Genomic DNA, 17,362 nt, shown 5'->3' on the forward strand with positions numbered 1-17,362 from the left:
AAATAACAAAGTTCATCGTACCCAAAATGCCCTAACTAGAGTGATCTTCGCTAGTTGAGGAGACAGTTTAATTACATCACAAATAAAGTTTCGTCGTGCATAACTCAAAGTTTCGTCATAGAGAAAGTATGGACTTAACAGGCACATTGTCATATATCGTCAATCTCTCCAACATGTCGTGCCATCCATCCAAGTCAGGGAGATAGTCCCCGAGCTTAGTGAAAGGCTTCAGGTCGAGGCGCTGAGCCGATACGCGTGTTCGGACGTCTTCCCGCGACATTTGCCCTTCTTCGTAGAACATCCCTATTTTTTGATGACCTCCTTCATGATGATTTGGGCAAGTTCACGCTGGATGTGATAGAACTCAGCTCGAAGTCGATGATCCGGGATAACTCCTAGGTTCTTTGCCCATTGCAAAATATGGGCATCGCCGGATGTAGGTGACATGCGAAGGTTCTGTTGATCCTGTCTGTACTCTAGCATGTGGTGGAGGACATAGAATCCATCAGTAAGAGTACCACTCGGTTACTGAATGCAGCAGCAGTCGGCCTTATGGCCGAAGGCGGGCCTGCGGTTCCTTGTCTTCTTGGTCTTGATCTCTCCACCCTGTACGCCGTACATAAAGATAGCACTATCGAGAACAGACTTGATGTGGGTGTAATCCTTTTTGTTCATGTTCTTCGACGAGTCCAAGTAAAGAGCATGGGAGAATCGGGGGTAAGGGATGATGAGGACGGCGCGCCCGTGGCTGTGCAAAATAAGTACACCTCAAATTAGCCTCCACCGTGCAAATGAATGATTGAAATCGAAGGAAGAATATCTGCGCGTATGACTTACATGGGATGATAAGGCATGAGAATCGTCTCCTTGTCCTTATTGGCGACCATGAAATTGGCGATGTAGTCCCTCGCGTATTCACGGTGCTCTGGGCAGACTGCCAAGAAGCGCTCATGCATGAAGTACGGGTCAGCGACGCAGATATAAGGTATCTGCTCAATCCCGATGATGTAGTTCATGTACAAGGCAAAAAGGCGGACAAACGTAAAATCTAGCTTTTTCAAGTGAAACATGTCAAAGATAATAAAATCGAAGGAAGAACTTCTCCGCGGGGAATGTGTCGATGTACAACCTTTGCTATGGCACGTTAACCACGTAGAGTGGGTATCTTGGATTTTCCGAGGCGATTAGGCTTTTCTCTCTCCGCAGCACATTGTCATGAAGTCCCCTTAGATCATCGTGTATGGCCTCTACCGCTGCCTTAGGTAGGATCAGATGACCGGGGATATGGCATTTTGCCGCACCGGGGATAGTTATACGGTCTTGAACCCTATGCTGCTGAGGCGGCTGGATCATAGAAGCAACTTTGTTGCCTTTCCTCGATCTCTTCCTATGCTTCTTTGTTACTGGAAGGTTGTCTATAATACGTTCATCCTCCAGCAATGCAGGCACCGACTCATGATGCTCAAACCCTGAGTAGTCATACTGATGAGCCATTAATCCTCCGTCGTCATAGGCACCAGTATTGAGATACTGTAGAGTGTCATCGTCATCCTCATCCTCATCGATGGCATCGATATCATGCATTGCTTCTTCGACGACGGCGACATCATCAGCGACTAATGGAGCCTCTTCCTCACCCTGTCCGCTATCACCCGGCACGACATGCGACGCTAATTGGGTAGGTGGGGTGTTGATGTTCATACCTTGCTGAGCCTGCATGGTCGTCGGTGTGCTCCTGGTCGCCTCCAGATGAAGCAGACTCTTTGGCCACAACAGGACCCACGTCTTGCAATCACCAAGCCGCCGCGGGGTCTCATTGTCATCTCCTCTAGTACCGGAGGAGCCAAATTCTCGTGGCCCAGTTTGACACTGACCACGAAAACCTTGAAGATGTCAGGGGGGATCAGCCGGTTGTGGAACAATTGTTCCTTCGGCTTCACTATCTGCGCCTTCCCCACGTCCACCTTTTAGCCGCTGATGTACAATATGGTGCACAGGGCGTCGGCCTGCAAAGACATGTCTGCGATGTGAGACATCCGAAAGGCAACAGAAACGAGAGATTATACATTTATTGAAGAGGACCGGTGTGATAGGTACCGTGAGGGCGTCGAGCTCAGCCAAAGACGAAGCATCGTCGAGCACGTCCGAGACGGAGGACGGGCTGGTATGAGCAGGTGCGGGAGCCGGTGCAGGAGCTGGTGCAGGAGCAGGTGCAGGAGCTAGTGCAACGCTAGTCGAGCTACTCCCGAAGAAGTCGGAAAGGGGAAAGTCCGATGCCTCTTTATTTGGATTTTGCCTGCTCCAACTGACGTCAGCCGGAACCAAGACACCATACGAAGCTACAAACTCCTGTTTTGCGGCAGCTACCGCTGCTGCGACTGTCTGACCTGATTTCTTCTCAACCGTAATCTCAACCTTCTTGTCAATGTTTTCTTCATTTAACCTTCGTCTTTACTTTCTCTCCCCTGTGGTCTCACGGTAGTACTTCTTCCATGTGGCGCCATCTCCGACGCCGTGCACACGTCCATACGACCGGCCGAGTGTCCACTGGGAGTCTTTTCAATATGTTCAAGGCTCGGTTGAATGGGGTGTCCCACTTGGGCCTCGCCAACGCCTCAGACGGCGAGTCGCTTTCGGCCGCAATCCTGTGCTGCTCTCTCTGCAAAAGGAACAAGGACCGTTTACAAATATGACTAAACGTGCAGTCGAATTGATTAGAAGATAAAATTACCAGCAGCCTCATGAACTCCGTCGTGACCGTGTTCGTCTCGAAAACCTTCTTCACTGGGTCCCAACGGTACCGGGCCCTGAGGACGTCACGCTCCCGCGGGACGATGAACTCTGCCAAGGGGTCTGGGATGCCAAGACTTTCGTGTTCCGCGTCCTCCTTGGCCCATATGGACCTCTTCCCCGCGTAACCATGTCTTCCGAGGTGGTGGCACCCCATGTTCCTCTCTTGAAGCCCTTCATGTACTTTGACTTTTCTTTGGCAGCTTCGGTAACGCAAGCCATCTCGAATATTTCAAACTACTCTTCCGTAATTGTCGGATTATCCTTTACAATCTCGAAGTAGGGTTCCTTTTTGTCGATGATCTGATGTTTCACCCTTACTTTCCAGGCGGACAACGCATCGCTAAACTTGCTCATGGCGCGTCTATTATCTTCTTCATTGTCGGGTCTATATCTAGATCAGTATATTTGATTTCATCACGGGCCGGGAACAAGAATACCTGGCGCGTCTTCGTTAGGATGGAGTGCTTCATATTTTCTATCTTCTTTAGTTTCTCATCGCTGATGGTGGCAATTGTCCGTACGATGCAGCCTATTTGATTGTTGTAGCACGCGCGTACTTACACAGGCTCTTTTGGCTCAAAATTGCCGCCGTCCACCTCCATGACCACTAGTCTAGTAGTGAGGAGCTGGTTTGGGCATCGACATCTCCTCTTCGGTTTCGGTTCTATACCGGCTTCGCCAGTCTTGGTGGCGGTCTCGGTGCCGGTCTGGGTCTCAATGTCAGTCTCGGCGCCGGTCTCGGTGTCAGTCTCGAATGTGACAGGTGAGCCCTGCAACAACTGTTGCTCGTCGAGAAGGTTCAAATAAGCGTCTGCCGCCTCATAGACGTTGCAGTCACCAGAACCCTATCCTTCATCGTTGCTAGCCATGTTTCCTACGATTAAACCTAGTCAAATAATTCTAGACCTAATAAAATGAATAATGACATATAAAAGGCCTATGTTTTGCAGGAATGTTGATTCCTTTCAGGTGCGACAAATCTGGCACTCGATATGTTCTAGTTTGTAGCACAAGTCATGCCGAAATTCATGGAAAATTTCGGCATGACCTTTGCTAAAAAGTGGACAAATCGAGCACATGAAATTTGCCAGAACAGAAATGAATCAACATTCTGGCAAAACATAGGCCACTCGTCTTCATTCCCTGGAAACAACAAAAGGCCACTTGGGCACAATCGAACCACTTCAATGTTGCATATAACAGGACCACTTAAGAACATGTACATGAGCAACTACAACAGTAGATAAACATGAGCAAACACTACTGAGGAATTTGCATATAACATGAACACTTCGAATTTGCATCTCCTAGTGTTTGACACTTCAAGAAAATCTACACAAATTTCAAACTATAAACCCTACTGCCCTATTAACATCTAGTTAAACCCTACTGCCCTAGTACTTAAGCATCAACAAGTACTAACTAATTATATGAACCCTAGCTAGCTACTTAAGCATATACAAATTTGTCCTAAATATCCAGTTAACTACTAATTTCATTAATTTAGGTCATTCATTTAACTTCACCTAATTAACCTAGTAAAACCCTACTTCCCTAACTAAAAACCACATAATTAACATCTACTAGTACCACTACTACCCTGACCTAATTAACATCTACAAGTACCACTATATATACTACTAGCAGCACTATGCAACATTTTCTTCATTTTGTTCTTCTAAAAAAACAACTATGAAAAAAAACCATAATTAAACCCTACTGCCCTAACTAAATTTTTGCTCTAAACCCTAGTGCCCTAACTAAATATTTGCTCTAAACTAAAAAAAATTCTCTAACCTAGCCAACCTAGTTTACATAGCTAGTTAACCTAATGAACCTAATTAACCTAGCTAGTTAACCTAGTTAGTTAACTTAGTTAGTTAACCTAGTTAGTTAACCTAGTTAGTCAACCAAATTAACCTACCTAGTTAACCTACTTAACCTAGCTAATTCCTAGGGTTCATAACTAAATTTACCTAAGTTAATTAACCTAGAGAGGAGGGTGGGGCTTACAGAGAGGAGGGCATCGAGGATGCAGGGGCGGCGAGGAGCGGACGAGGGTGGCTCCGGGGGCGCTCGGCTCCGGTGGCGGCTCCGGTGACGGTGACGGAGGCAGGGCGGCGAGGAGCAGGGGCGGCGAGGAAAAGGTTTGGGAGACACGAGAAGACTGGGAATTGGGGGAAAGAGGGACGCTCGCGCAGGGGCAAGTCAAACTTAGTAGTATGGCTTTTAGCCAACACGTGCTATAGCTACTTAGCTATAGCGCTTTTCGGAGAAACACGCTACTGCTATAGATAAGTTAGCGACATCGCTTGTTTGCGAAAATGGGTATAGCTAAAGTATATATAGCGCTTTCGTCAAGACGCGTTGCTCCTATTGCTTTCGTTTTTTCTTTTTCTTTAATTTTCCTTTTTTTTAATTTTTTTTCTTTTTGTTAGTTGCAGCACTGTCGCCTTAAAACGCGTTGCTACTATTTTGTTAGCAGTAGCGCGGTTTATAGAAGAGCGCTACTACTATACCAAGCTTGGCAGCAACGGTTAGAACAGTCTTAGTAGCAGCGCATTTTATGGGGTAAGCGCTATTGCTATTTGTGTAGCAGTAGTGCTCTGCTTCGTCAAGCGCTACTGTTACTTAGCAATAGTGCTTTGTTTTAACAAGCGCTACTGATAAGTCTCTGTGTATAAGTTTTTCCTAGTAGTGCGAAGGTGAGCGTTGATGGTTGCATTTCTAGAGATGGTTTCTGAGGCGCAACAGCAGCAGTTTTCAGAGACAAGCATGGGAAGTTCCTCGAGGCATCGGCGCTTGTCGTTGAAGGCCTCGTCGACCTTGCGATATTTGAAGCTCAAGCTTGCAAGGAAGCGATGGACCTTGCGTCTGATCTTCATACTGGCCCAGTCTGTATCTCTTCGGATTGTGCAGAAGTCATAGCCAACATCAATTCAGAAACACCATGCCGATATATGCTACTATTCTTGGAGAAATATATACCTACTAATAAAATAAGGTGCATTTCTCCAATTTTTTCATCCGTTCATCATTAAAAGATTTTTTTTCCAATCCGAGGTGGTACTAAACTTTTTTCGTCGTATGTTAGCAAAGGAAAATCGATTTCTGCAGAATTACGTGCATGGGCCGCGCGAGCTATGGCCCAGTAAAGTCAGCCCAGTTTTCCATGCCCACGCAGCAATAAAGAATCATATTACCCGCACAATGCGACAAATAGTTCAGTTACGCACCGGGGTCCCATGACTCTGCGGCCCATTTCTGTTTGTGTTCTGTTCCAATTTTTCATTTTATGTTTCTTTCTCTTTGTAGTTCCTGTTTCTTTTTTATTTTTCCAATTCTATGTCAACTTTTCACATTTTTTTCGAATTTCTAAACTTCAAAAAACATTTGCAATTTCAATTTCTAATCAAAATTTTGTAAAATGTTACGAATTAAGAAAATGTGTTCCTATTCTAAGAAATGTTAGAATTTCTTTTTTCATGCCTATATTTGTTCAAAATTTGGAAAATAGTCCCATTTTTCTAAAACAATATTCTTATTTTTAGAAGGCAAGATTTAATAAAAATTGACAAATGTTAAAAATTCTAAAAATATGTTGTTTTAGCGATATGTGCAAAAATTGAAAATAATGTTTGCATTAAAGAAACATATTTTCCACACTTTTTTCGTCGTCTGTTAGAAAGGAAAATCGATTTCTGCAGAATTACGTGCGTGGGCCGCGCGAACTATGGCCCAGTAAAGTCAGCCAGTTTTCTCGTGCCCACGCAGCAATAAAAAATCATACTTCCCGCAGAGTGCAACAAATAGTTCAGTTACGCACAGGGCGCGCAAGACTCAGCAGCCCATTTCTGTTTGTGTTCTGTTCCAATTTTTCTTTTTCTATTTATTTCTCTTTGTAGTTCTTGTTTCTCTTTTTTTTTCTATTCTATGTGTACTTTTCACATTTTTTTTTACAAATTTCGAAATTTTCAAAAGATTGCAATTTCAATTTTTATTCAAAATTTTGTAAAATGTTACAAATTAAAAAAATGTGTTTCTATTCTAAAAAATGTTTGGATTTCTTTTGTCATGCCAATAATTGATCAAAATTTGGAAAATACTCCATTTTTTCTAAAAATATGTTCTTATTTTCGAAAAAGCAAGATTTATTTTTTTTGTCAAATGTTCCAAATTCGAAAAATATTTTGTTTTAGCGATATGTGCAAAAATTGAAAATAATATTTGCATTCAAGAAACACATTTTCCAAAATTCTTCTGAATTTTCAAAACATATTCCCATTTTTAAAAAATGTTTACAACTTGAAAAATAATCGTATTTTTTTGTAAAGGTCCGTGTTTTAAGAAATTTATGTGAATTTCAGGAAATGTTCCGTTCAAATTTTTTGTTCTAACTTTGTCTTAAAAGCTATGGAATTTTCAAAAAAATTGTTTGTAATTTGGAAAAAATTTCACGTTGCCAATTATATTCGGTAGTTCATGTTATGAATTCCAAAATTGTTTTCATTATAAAAAATGTTTAGAATTTTAAATTTTTTGTCCTTCAGAATTTTTAAAATTATTCAATTTTTTGAAAAAATATTTATGTTTTTACCGAATTTGTTGAAGATTAAAAAATGTTACAAATTTGAAAAATATTCTTATTTTAGTGATATGTTGATAAAGTTGAAAATGTTTATAGCATCGGAAGACACATTTTCTAAATTTCTTCTATAGGTTCAAAATATTTTCCCATTTTCCAAAATTGTAAACGAATTAAAAAATATCATACATTATAAAATCTTCATGCTTTAAAGAAATGTTTGTGAATTTCAACAAATGTTCCGTTCAAAATTTTGGTCGTGTTTTTTAAAATGTGTGGAATTTTCAAAGAAAAATGTTCGTAATTTGGAAAATTGTTCATGTTGCCAAGTATATTTGGTAGTAGCATTATATTCTTTAATGTTCACACTGGCCATTGGTTAGCAGGACGTATTTGTTTGAGTGGCTAGCAACATGTGGTCGGGTCTTTAAGGTCGTGAGTTCGATCACTCCCATCTTGGGCCTGCTCCGCATGTGGCGCATCGAGCTAAGTCGGCTTGTTCAGAATAAGGGGCGCCATAAATTATTAACGGTGATAGCTTCCATATGCCAATAAAAAAAGAATATGCAGGTTAATTGTAATTGAAAGAAATTGTGGGCACGTGCCAATACAACATAATCTACTGGTTTGGCTCTAATTAAAGGGTGTCATGCTAAACTAGAGAATACGGTCATGTGGAGGTCTTGATCCATTCTTATATTGAGTTAGAGGCATGTAATTTTATTATCCCGTTGCAAGCACGGCATGTGTGCTAGTTAATCCTAATCCGTGGTGCGTTTCAAGATGTCAAATCATTCACGAGAAGAGAGAGTTCAATGGGGAGGCTCATTCCCTAGCTAAGGCATCCTCTTTTCTTCCGCGCGTTGCTGCGGGAGTTTGTATGAAATAAAAAGTGGTATGAACTACTCCCTCCGTTTCAAAATAGATGACCCAACTTTATACTAACTATAGTATAAAGTTGGGTCATCTATTTTGGAACGGAGGGAGTAATCACTAAGCTAATGGCTTTACAATTTCTCCTAGAAGGATATTTTTAATCAATATTTTTAAAATAAATAAATAAATTTACATCTCCATGTATAAGTGCAGAATTGGATGAAAACAAAACAAAATATGCATGCATGCGTCACTTTCTTTCATAGTGCTAGTACTGGAGTATGTGCCGCATGCATGCATCATTTTTAATTGATTAAAACACTCTTTAGGCATCATTTACTATATGCACTGCATGCATGCGTTGGTGGCTTTTAATGGGTAGATCCAATGGCTAATGTAGTCCGATCGAGTATATCCAACGGCTAAACTAATTTAGGTGATGTGGCTCAAGGAGAAGCAAGAGAATTCCTAGTAGTGGGGGCGAGCTATTTAGATATAGTAGATTCGGGCGCCATGTGTGGCTTTTTTTTCTGCCCGGTCATATGAATGGCTGGTTTAATAAAGGATGCAGTTACTAAAAAAAACCTATGTAGATTTTGTATTTCTAAAAAAAATATGTAGATTTTGTATTTCTCAAAAAAAAAACCATGTAGATTTTGCATTGGGCCTGGGGTTTACCGTAGCACAGCCCAGGCACACGAGGCCCGAAGCTGGGTCGATTCCTTCCAAATTTCCAATCAGGCCTACGCGTCCCGAACTTCCCTGCTCGCCTTCTCCCGTGGTCCGCCGCCGTCTCCCCCTCCCCCCCCGGCCGTCCTACGCGTGCGCAGTACCACCCGCCGACCGCTCCGCGCTAGACCAACCTCGCCGTTCTCCTGCACCCCGGGCCCCGGCCGGCGGGCGCCGATTCTGCCTTGGCTGGCTGCTCCCCTGCCAGCCTCCGCCCCGGCCGCCGTGCCGCCGCCGGGCATTACATCATTGGCTAATTATTTTGTACCGACAGGATGAAGCCATCCCACTCCGCCAAGCTGCTGCAAACCATGCGTTTATGTACGTGTGAACACGCCAGCGCAGCAATTTCGTTCAGGTCAAATCTTCTTAACCTGGACGGTTAGCGTATGAAGATCAACATATTTGTAGATAGCGTTTTGGAGACCGATGTGTGAAATAAATTTGAAGAAACGAAATCTGTACTCGAGTTGTGTTACATTTCTAGGCCCATCTTCATACTGCTCTGCCATTTTTTTGGTTTCAGATATTGGCCCAATGGCTTGCATTTTGTTATGCACTTCACATGTCCAGAGCAAAACCAGAGCAGCAAGGAATACTGAGTGAGCCTCTGTACATCCATTGTGCTTGATTTTATTGCTAATTATCTCTATTGTTTCACCTTAAAAAGTTCATAGCATCATGTGATGTGTTTATTTGTTTGCTTGCAGGCCTGAAGGAGGTTACTGATTTGGTCAAGTATGCAGATCGTGGCAGGGATATAGGACTGCAGATTAAGCATGAGTAAGTTTGTTATGAACTATAGCATCTTCAAGATTTTAAAGGTATATGTTGGCCTCTCCCAGCATATTCTTTACACTTTTGACATATCAGCATAATTTTCAAGCTTCCACTTAAATAATTTTGTTTATGCACGACTTGTGTCCTTTAAGATTCATATGCGACAAAGTAGTAGATGTAACTATGTATGTGTGTAACTGAGATACAATTTGAATTGTAGTTAAGGACTTGGGACTAGTGGGTCGTATGGGTCACGTATGCTGCGCTTTCATTTTGCCAAACATCAGAAGCAGAGTAAAACACTTCATGCTTAGTGCAGTGTTTTAGCATCTGATCTCACCTATACAATTTCAGGACCTTAATGGATGAGTGCGTCGTAATAGGCAGCCCGAACCCCCACGATGTTGTCCTCAGCAACATCAGCGAGATGAAACCGGACGTGTTTGTCCAAAGCACCGTGAATGGCTCCCATGGCACCTTCTTCTTGTCACGGTTCCGAGGGGCCCTCTTCTTTTACTCGGCACTGTTTGACATGCTTGATGCAACCGTGCCACGGGAGAGCAAACTGCGGCTGGCGCTGGAGCGCGACGTCTTTGGGTGGGTTGTCCTGAATGCCATCGCATATGAGGGAAAGGACCGGGTGGAGCGTGGTGAGACCTATAAGCATTGGCAAGTCAGAAACCAACGGGCAGGCCTGAGGCAGCTGCCACTGGACAGCGAAACTGTTAAGATGGCTAGGGACATGGTAAAGAATGAATACCACAAGGACTTCGTCATCAACGAGGATCACCAATGGCTGCTGCAGGGGTGGAAGGGTCGCATCCTCTTGGCTCACTCAACATGGAAGGCAGACGGTGCTAGCTCCCACTGTTAACTGTAGTATTTTCCTGCAGTTGAACATAAGCAGATATGGTATTAATACTATACTGTTTGTGGTGTGGTTTATGCATGCTCTCAACCTGAAAGATGCATTTGACAAATCCAATACTTATCGGACAGCTTGAATCAATTCAGTTGATGTCGCATTTTCTTAGCTCTTTTCTTGTACTCAACTGTATAAGATAAATGTATATACGGTTGTGTGTTGTCTGGGTGATGGCTACTATACATGATCTGGTAAATTTGAACTAGTCGCATACTCGTTTTGTTGTTTGATGCAACTGACCACTACAGTGGCTGTTCAGTCTCCAGAGTTTGAAGTTGAGCTTTGTATGTTCACAGGAACCATCTGAACTCTCTGTCATGGCCTGATGGATTTGTGCGACGCTGGTAAGGAAGATGAAGGTCCGAGAACTTCTGATTATTTCATCGCTTATTTTTAACAGATTACATGATGTTCCTTTTGTAAAGAAGAGTCGTCCCGATATATTTTCCTTCTGATACATTTTCTGCATAGAAGAGGTTAATATTATGGACATTAGTATAAGATACAGCTGGGGCATCCCCTCCTGTTTCCTTAAAACATCTTAAATTTCGCTCTTAGACACGAATATGAATAACGCCATAGGGTGCCACTGCCGCATGCTAAATGTCTCTCCTGTTTCCTGCATTGTCCAAAGAAAAAGGATAACTGAAATGTCTTGAATTTGTAATTTCTTTCTCTGCGTTCTCATCATACAAATCCATTTGCCTACTTGCAGGTGTCCAAGTGTGGAGCAGGAAAGAAGCATGACTGAACATGGTTACAGGTCAAATGCTTCTACAAACTTGCTACTAGTACATGTGAACTAATCAATTCTCAGGATAATACTAGAGATCTTTTTAATGATCTTACCTGCTAGTGCTACTACACGCGAACTCACAGCAGCCTGACATTTTTAAACACAAATTGATGTCTACAAGAAAGTTGCCTGCTTCTGATCAGACAAGGACAGAAGGCCGGCTGCGACAGTGGTGCAGAGGCCGGCCGGCCGGTGGATGGTTAAACTAACCTTGTGAAATGTGAAGCTACGATGGTTCCAATAGACAGCAACGTATTGTACGATGTACTTGTTGGCTTCACATATAATGGGTGGAGTAGGAAATGATATATCCAGTCTAACTCCCAAGATATTGTCACTGCAGCATCAGCAACAGCATACACTCCACTATGGCTGCCACACCGGAGGAGTTGTTGGGCCTCGCCGAGCCTGCACCACTGTCCCCCTCCGTCTTCCTCGACCTTCCTCCGACGACCCATGGTGACTCACAGAATGACATGGCCCTGGAATACATTTCGCGCATGCTCACGGAGGAGGACATCGTCGACAAGTTCTTCTACCACTACCCTGACCACCCGAAGCTCCTGCAGGCGGAGCAGCCCTTCGCCGAGATCCTCGCCAACACCTCACCCGCCGCCGACCAGGAGTCCTTTGCCGACTCCACCTCCATCTTGATGCCCAGCCAAGGAAACGACACAGACGTCATGGTTTCTGGGTACCAGGTACAGGATCCAGCCTTCTTCTTGAATGACACAGGCACGGTGGAGCCCAATGGTATGGTGGTGTTTCCCAGCGAGAGCAGCACCAGCATGGAATTCTTCAAAGGCATGGAGGAGGCCAACAGGTTCTTGCCCGCAGACAATGTGATGGTGGATGGTAGGGGGCGTAAGAAGAGACCTGGCATGGATGGTGAGACGGAGGCAGGCTTGGGCAGGAGCAGCAAGCAAATAATGGTGGTGCTGCATAGTGCCACTGCCTTGGAGGAGGAGGAGGAGGAGGAGGAGGCGGAAGCCACCGCGTTGGAGATGTTGGACCGGCTCATCCTCAACGGCTACGAAGCGTGCCCGAGCGAGATGCAGGAGGTAGTACGTGTCACCTGGGAAGACAAGGAGGACAAGGCAGCACGGCAGAGCATCTCCAGGCGTGGGAGGCGCGGGGCGAGGCACACGGTGGTGACTGACCTAGAGACTCTGCTGGTCCGCTGTGCAGAAGCAGTGGCCAGCAACGACGTGTGCGGCGCGAGCAAGCTGCTGGAGCGGATCAAGTATCACTCATCGCCGACAGGGGACGCCAGGCAGCGGCTGGCGCACTACTTCGCCCAGGGGCTGGAGGCACGGCTGGCTGGCACGGGGAGCCGACTGTACCGATCGCTCATGGGGAAGCGCACCTCAGCCGTGGAGCTCATCAGGGCCTACCATGTGCACACGGCCGCGAGCTGTTCGATCAAGGTGGGGTTGCTCTTCTCCACCCACACCATCTACAAGGCCGTTGCAGGGAGGAGGAAACTGCACATTGTGCACTACGGCATCAGCACCGGGATTCAGTGGCCGGACTTGCTCCGGTTACTGGCGAATAGGGAGGGTGGGCCACCACAAGTGAAGATCACCGGCATCAACACCCCTCAGCCCGGGCCCTGTCCGGCTGCTCTAATGGAGGAGGCAGGGCACCGGCTCAACAATTACGCGAGCCAGTTCGGCGTGCCATTCGAGTTCCGCGCCATCGCATCCAAGCTTGAGGATGTCCGGGCTGAGGACCTGCACATCAATCCAGATGAGGTCCTGGTGGTGAGCAGCCTATACGAGTTCAGGACCTTGATGGACGAGAGCCTCACCTCTGACATGCTAAGCCCAAGGGACATGGTACTCAACACTATCAGGAAGATGAGGCCGTCTGTGTTCGTCAGTTCCGTCGTCAATGGACCATACAGCGCGGCCTTCTTTATGACGCGGTTCCGCCATGCGCTCTACTACTTCACGGCATTGTTCGATGTCATGGAGACCACCATTCCACGGGACAGCGACAAGAGACTTCTGGTGGAGCGGGACATATTTGCACGGTCCGCCATAAACAGGATCGCATGCGAAGGCGCAGACCGGGTGGAGCGCCCTCAGAACTACAAGGAGTGGCAGACGCGGAACCAGCGAGCGGGGCTAAGGCAGCTGCCATTGGACCCTGATATCGTTCTGATGCTCAAGGACGAAGTGAAGAATCGGTACCACAAGCATTTCATGATCTGCGAGGATCACCGGTGGCTTCTGCAAGGATGGAAAGGCCGGGTGCTCTATGCCCACTCCACATGGGCAGCGGGTGATCCTACTGGTTCTCTAGTGTGATGGACTCAAGTACCGATAGACGCAACTTTCATCAGTGTTTGATGGTCTGTTGTAGTACCAGATGTGTGTTTGCTCCTCTTTTGTATCTGTAACTTAGTAACAGAAGCCATTATCAGATTGTCCGAGTGGCCCCTGTTTGTTCAAAGCTGCTGTGAGCACACATATATCTGTTTAATAAACATGTAAAATTGCCATGATACTATGTGGAATCCCTGCATGACAACATCCTAATAGCACCTATGCATCATATCTGTCTATGCAAAACAACATCCTAATAGCCAATCATATGTGAACTGAGCATAGATCAGATGGTTAGGTTCTTTGTGGTAAGTCCTAGACTTGGCACAAGTGATCGCTTTTCCTGGATTTATTTCAGGCTTTGTTCGTTCAGTTTTCATAGTGCCTTTTGTGTCAGGTTGCAGATTCAGTTTAGGCAGACTTAGCTCATAGTGCTTTTTTTGGTTTATTATTGAATTCAGCGGGGTAATGTGTCTGGCATATTAGTCAGTTTTCTATGCTGATTCAGTGGATTATGAGACCTACTCAGGTTTATTTTCTCATGAGATGTAATCAGTTCTAGGCAGATTCAGTTTACTGTATTTTCCTGGGAGGACATTCAGTGTATGTATTGTTATTTTCTTTCTCAGCAGTAGTCCTGGAGAATGCCTGCAATATGTTATGCCATAATAGTTTTTTTTTTGCGGGTAATTATGCCATATAATAGTATAACAAGCAGTAACGCAGGGGGTGATGCAGGGGAATAGTGGCTTCACGATCCTCAGGTCATTCAGTATATGTGTTTGTTACCTTTTTTTCTCAGCAATAGCAAGGAGGGAGCTCGCACACTATATGTGTTTCAAGATCTTAGTGAATGCTTCTAATGGCAGCCAGTTACTTTCTAATTTTTTTTTTTACAGAATGGGTTTGCTGCAGGACACGAAGATGTCTGTACTTTTTTGTTTGATATGTTTCTGCAGTGTCCTCTGAATGTTTTCCCTGTGAACTTTTGTTTAAGGGGTGTTACTATTTGATTAGTACTTAATCGTTTCGACGCAACGTCTCACTAGCATAGTAATGTTTATATGGTTCTGTTGGCCTTATTTTTTTGGCTGTTCATTACATCTGCTGCTAGTAAATCCCCCATTTTACATTGCATCCACATAACATGTGTTTTTTTTTGTTTCTGCAGAAGGTCTAGGGACTCTACGGCTCAGAGGTCATCGAGCGGTGGCTACCAACCAACTATGACTCTGATGTCGGTCTGTCCAGTATCGATTGCTTTGAGGATAGCACATCATCAAGTGACAAAGTAGCACTGACCCTTTTTTTGCATCTATCCTTTTCTTCCTTCACACTTCCTTTTTTTCCTCAAGGTTTCCAGGTTGGACAAACTCATGCTAGGCATCCTACAAATTTGCAACCATTTAACATTTTTGGTTCATGCTCAGCCAAAAGTAGATCAACGGCATCCTGAAAGATTTGAGCATTACTACATGAGTAATTTGATTGGCGTACCTCAGTAATCTTTATTTAAGTCAAATTCAGAGTTCTTCTCATTCCTCTTCTTAGTCTCAAGTCCATTTAGTTTTAGTCCTTCACTTTTTTTATTTGTGTCTTTGGTACTTGTCATTTTTAGTTTGCATTCCTCAGCTTATAGTATTGTTCAGTCAATTCAGTTTACAAGTTTTCAGACTGTTTTCAGTCCCTTCTTTTCAGTCATTTGTTGTTATGATTTTCTTAACATTTAATTCATCTTAGTTTCTTAGTCTCTTAACATTTGTTTTTCTTAACATTTGATTAATTATCTCAGTCCTGACATTTTTTGCAGGCCTTTAGTCATTAGTTTATATTCAGTTATGTTCAGTTACTTTTTGTATTATTCAGTTTAAATTTTGTTCAGTTTTTGTTTGTATTATCTCTTAGGTTTATTTTTTCAGTCATTACTCAGCGTTCTTTCTTCATTACTCATTATTTTTACTCATTCATATTTTTACTTCAGGTCGATTCAGTGCCCTTCTTTTAGTCATATTCAGTGTTATATTGTACAGTCATAGTCATTATATTGTACTTACATCCACTCAGTCATATTCTAAGTGAAAAGGTAACCACCTCATTTTCCCTGTAGCTGTCTTCTCTGCGTCTATTTCTCCTTAGCAACATTTCTCTGCATGTACCCCTTTTCATCGAGAAAGTCTAACTTGAGGCCCTCATGTGGTGACACTACATGATAGTTTCATTATTGTCGTTTCTTCAGTCAATATTCAGTTAGAGGGACTATACATTTATCATTTCAGTACTTTGGTCTTCATTTTCCAGATCACATACATAGCTCGTAAATGGATTGAATGGGGTGTCAGTGGCGTTGAATCCCACCATGGTCAGATACATGCTGTGAAATCAGAGATCCAACAAGCCCGCATCAGCATTTTTTGAGATGCATGAAAACAAAACAAGTTGTGTGAGCCATTCCATTTTTTGTTATAAAGTTATGCTCAATCCCTACACATTCACAAGTTGGCTATCAGCCTATCATCTATGTACATTTCTGGATCATTTTTGGCATTCAGTTTTGTTTAATTATGAGCAAATAGTTACCATTTAGTTCAATTCTGGGCAACAGTGCTCATTTTGTTCAGTTCAAGTTCAGTTATAGACGGTAGATAGTTTTTTTTTTTGGTCTTAACACTTTTCAAGCAAACACTGGAAACATTTTTTGCCATTTTTTTTATTTCCCTACTAAATTCGGTTAACATGAGCGACTTCGGGGTTGGACTATTGTTTTTTTTTTTTGTTGACTGGATCCACTATTACATGCGTGGGCGTAGTAAGTGTCAGACGAACCACTCACCTCCCTTGACTCTTTACTTCCTTCTATTTATTTTTCAGTGTATATTCAGCCTATCAGTTATTGAATTACTTCTATTCATTTATGTAGTTCAGTTATGAGTGTTGTCAATTATTTTCAGTCATTTCCATTGTTCTACATTTTCAAACCATATTCAGTCATAAGTGTTCTCTAAGTGTCACTATGTATGAGTCTGTCTCTCATTCTTATTATCATTAGGCTCTGGCTCTCGGTCCATTTTCAGGTTTCAGTTATTTATACAGGGAGTGGCAGCATTTGCATACTTTCGAAAATCAAAGCATCTAGCATGCATAGGTTCAGTTTTTTCAGAAAAAAACATCAACAATGCAGCTGTCTCTAACAGACAACTAGTAGAGCAAAAAAGAAGTGACCATCTCAGTTGCATTTCACATGCTCAGATGTTTTTTTTCTCCGTTGTGATTTGTTCAGGAAGCTGTCTTTCAGTTTTGTTTGCATTGTTCCCTTGGTGGACATACGTCTAGCATGCATAGGCGTAGACATACAAGCACATGCAACAATTTTTTTTAGAGAAATGTTGCAGCAATCATCAACAATTTCATGGCTCGTGATCAGGATCATCTTCCATCTTGACGGGGGGTGGTACCTGGGCCGGCGCACGGAGTTGGTGCTCAGTCTCGTAAGCACCACCACCTCCAGCTGCTTGATCTCGGGGCACGTCTCCATTTCCAAAAAAAAAAAA

The 17,362-nt window shown here is 43.5% G+C and overlaps 1 protein-coding gene across 2 annotated transcripts; it reads left to right on the plus strand.

Moving 5' to 3' along the window:
* The first annotated feature begins 9,200 nt into the window (after nucleotides 1-9,200).
* On the plus strand, nucleotides 9,201-15,616 carry LOC119291955 (scarecrow-like protein 33). 2 transcript variants are annotated; one of them, XR_005142763.1, is made up of 6 exons: nucleotides 9,201-9,341; nucleotides 9,510-9,585; nucleotides 9,694-9,766; nucleotides 10,985-11,047; nucleotides 11,404-11,451; nucleotides 14,986-15,616. XR_005142763.1 is itself a non-coding variant. In XM_037570764.1 (5 exons), exon 5 carries the CDS (start codon nucleotides 11,853-11,855, stop codon nucleotides 13,794-13,796), a length of 1,944 nt encoding a protein of 647 aa, XP_037426661.1. In that variant the 5' UTR covers nucleotides 9,201-9,341; nucleotides 9,510-9,585; nucleotides 9,694-9,766; nucleotides 10,985-11,047; nucleotides 11,404-11,852; the 3' UTR covers nucleotides 13,797-13,981. The 2 variants fall into 2 exon arrangements, 1 of the variants encoding a protein (XP_037426661.1); XM_037570764.1 differs by lacking the exon at nucleotides 14,986-15,616 and having other exon boundaries at nucleotides 11,404-13,981.
* The last annotated feature ends 1,746 nt before the right edge of the window (nucleotides 15,617-17,362 follow it).

Source organism: Triticum dicoccoides, chromosome 4B, assembly GCF_002162155.2.
Source record: "Triticum dicoccoides isolate Atlit2015 ecotype Zavitan chromosome 4B, WEW_v2.0, whole genome shotgun sequence".
NCBI classification, from domain to species: domain Eukaryota; kingdom Viridiplantae; phylum Streptophyta; class Magnoliopsida; order Poales; family Poaceae; genus Triticum; species Triticum dicoccoides.

What these genes read in the sequence shown, in the direction of transcription:
- LOC119291955 (XM_037570764.1), top strand. Translation starts at nt 11,853, where the DNA reads ATGGCTGCCACACCGGAGGAGTTGTTGGGCCTCGCCGAGCCTGCACCA.